Below are 1713 nucleotides of genomic sequence, written 5' to 3'. Positions count from 1 at the left end.
ATTCTGAATGCAGCCCTGCTGGTAGAGAGGGTGGGAAAGTCGCAAGTATAGGGGGACGTAGAACGAGAGAAAAAGAGAGAGAGAGAGAGAGAGAGAGAGGAGGGGAGAGAGACGGAGGAGAAAGATGGAGAGATTAAAGTTTTTCCGACCGATACAGAATCACTGCGACAAGGTTCCTCTAGCAAAGTGAGATAGTCTTCGGATTACTCACCTGGATGTCCCTCGCCAACAGATTCCGATGTGAACAGGAACGCGGTGTCCTGTTGCAGCTCAGGTGGCGCGTGGCCATTCGCATAGCCGTTCATATGGTGTGCGGTCTCCGGCATTTTTCTACGTTTCGGTGTCGCCGCCGTAGTCGCCGCGTCGCCTTGAAGCTGGTATTCGTTACTCAGATTCGTTCTGGGTGTATCGCTTACACCGTCGAGTCTTTTTAACGTAAATGGCCGTCTGCACTGCGGGCGAACGTTTCTCCACGTGCCTTTTCCTCCTCGTTGTCGTCGTCGTCTTTCTGCGTTTACGCGCGCTCTGCTCCGAGTTACCGTCCGCGTGGTCGGTGTAGTGCAATCGAGCGAGTCGCGGCTCTTGTAAGAGATATTATATACTATACTTACTTGTAGTTACTTTCGTCAAGAGAATACGCGAGCGAGCGACAGTACGAGAGGAAAGGTGGATCGAATTGTGAGAGAGCACAAGCTCCACACAGGCACACGGCACACCGCGTAATGATCGTAATGATTGCCGATCGGGACCGCCGAAGCGAACCGAGCGAGCGAAGTGAACAGGCGAAGCGATTAGCGAAAAACGCGCCGCGACGCGTAGCGGAAAGTCGCAGAGACTTTCCGCAGCCTACCGTCCTCTAATTATAACCTCGCTCCGCCTCGCTTACCTCGGTTTACCTCCGGTCGCCTGTCTGTATGATTGGTCGGTAGCAGTCACGTGACGCACCGTACGCTCGGCGCGAAATTTGAGTTGAACAGAGTCCCGTCGTGCGTGTTTCCACAATTGTTATTCGCTCTTGTTCGCTCTCGTAAACTCCACGTGATCCTACAGAAAACGAAATGCGCGTTATACGGCGTCTACAATGAGATTTAAAAATGTGAAACTTAGGATCTTCTTTTAACGACTGTAACGATATCCTTGTATTATATTTGCGCAGTTTTTTTATCACGTACAAAATTTGCAATGATAATGTAATGATATCAGTTATAGTCGTTAAGAATTATAGAATAGAATTCTCAAAGGCAGAATCTGAGGACTGAGATTTCGAACGATTGCGGATTTCAATTATATTTAATTGTAAAATTGGATAATCGTATTGAAAATTGTTTCTCTCGCGAGAGGAACTTCCAAAGATGTTGAATTTTTCTTTTTTTTTTTTAACAAGATACAATTCTTTGATAAGTTTTGGCGGAAAACGGATGTAAACTGATATGTAATTTCAGCAAGATTTACTTATATAGAAGTTCATTATAATTTTACATTTTTGTACATATATATATATACATCAAACCGTTTATTTATTATTAAAATATGTACAAGTATTTTATGATTAAATAATATATAAAACATTTTAAAGAAACAAAAACTGCGCATTATCTACAGCGCCAATTTCCAATTACCTGTTCATCATTTGTTTACTTTATTTGAATTTATTATCTTAGAAATTTAGTTTGAATTTATTTACCACTTATTAAAATATATTTTAACAACGAA

General features: G+C 42.7%; 1 protein-coding gene across 3 annotated transcripts in view; it reads right to left on the bottom strand.

The window, feature by feature from the left end:
• LOC108747511 (S-adenosylmethionine synthase) overlaps positions 1-1713 on the bottom strand; it is a 15589-nt gene that overhangs the window by 11703 nt on the left and 2173 nt on the right. The window contains exons 2-3 of one of the 3 annotated variants that reach the window (XM_018485058.1): positions 887-1076; positions 212-579 (exon numbers count right to left, since the gene is read on the bottom strand). In XM_018485058.1, the coding sequence (XP_018340560.1) occupies positions 212-326 (115 nt within the window). In that variant the 5' untranslated portion in view covers positions 327-579; positions 887-1076. Of the gene's footprint in view, positions 1-211; positions 846-886; positions 1077-1713 lie in introns of those variants that run through there. The other 2 variants (XM_018485057.1, XM_018485056.1) reach the window with 2 other exon arrangements.

This window comes from Trachymyrmex septentrionalis, unplaced genomic scaffold, assembly GCF_001594115.1.
Source record: "Trachymyrmex septentrionalis isolate Tsep2-gDNA-1 unplaced genomic scaffold, Tsep1.0 scaffold2, whole genome shotgun sequence".
Lineage (NCBI taxonomy): Eukaryota > Metazoa > Arthropoda > Insecta > Hymenoptera > Formicidae > Trachymyrmex > Trachymyrmex septentrionalis.
Note: the sequence above shows the minus strand (reverse complement) of the source record. Positions and strands in the feature narration are given on the sequence as shown.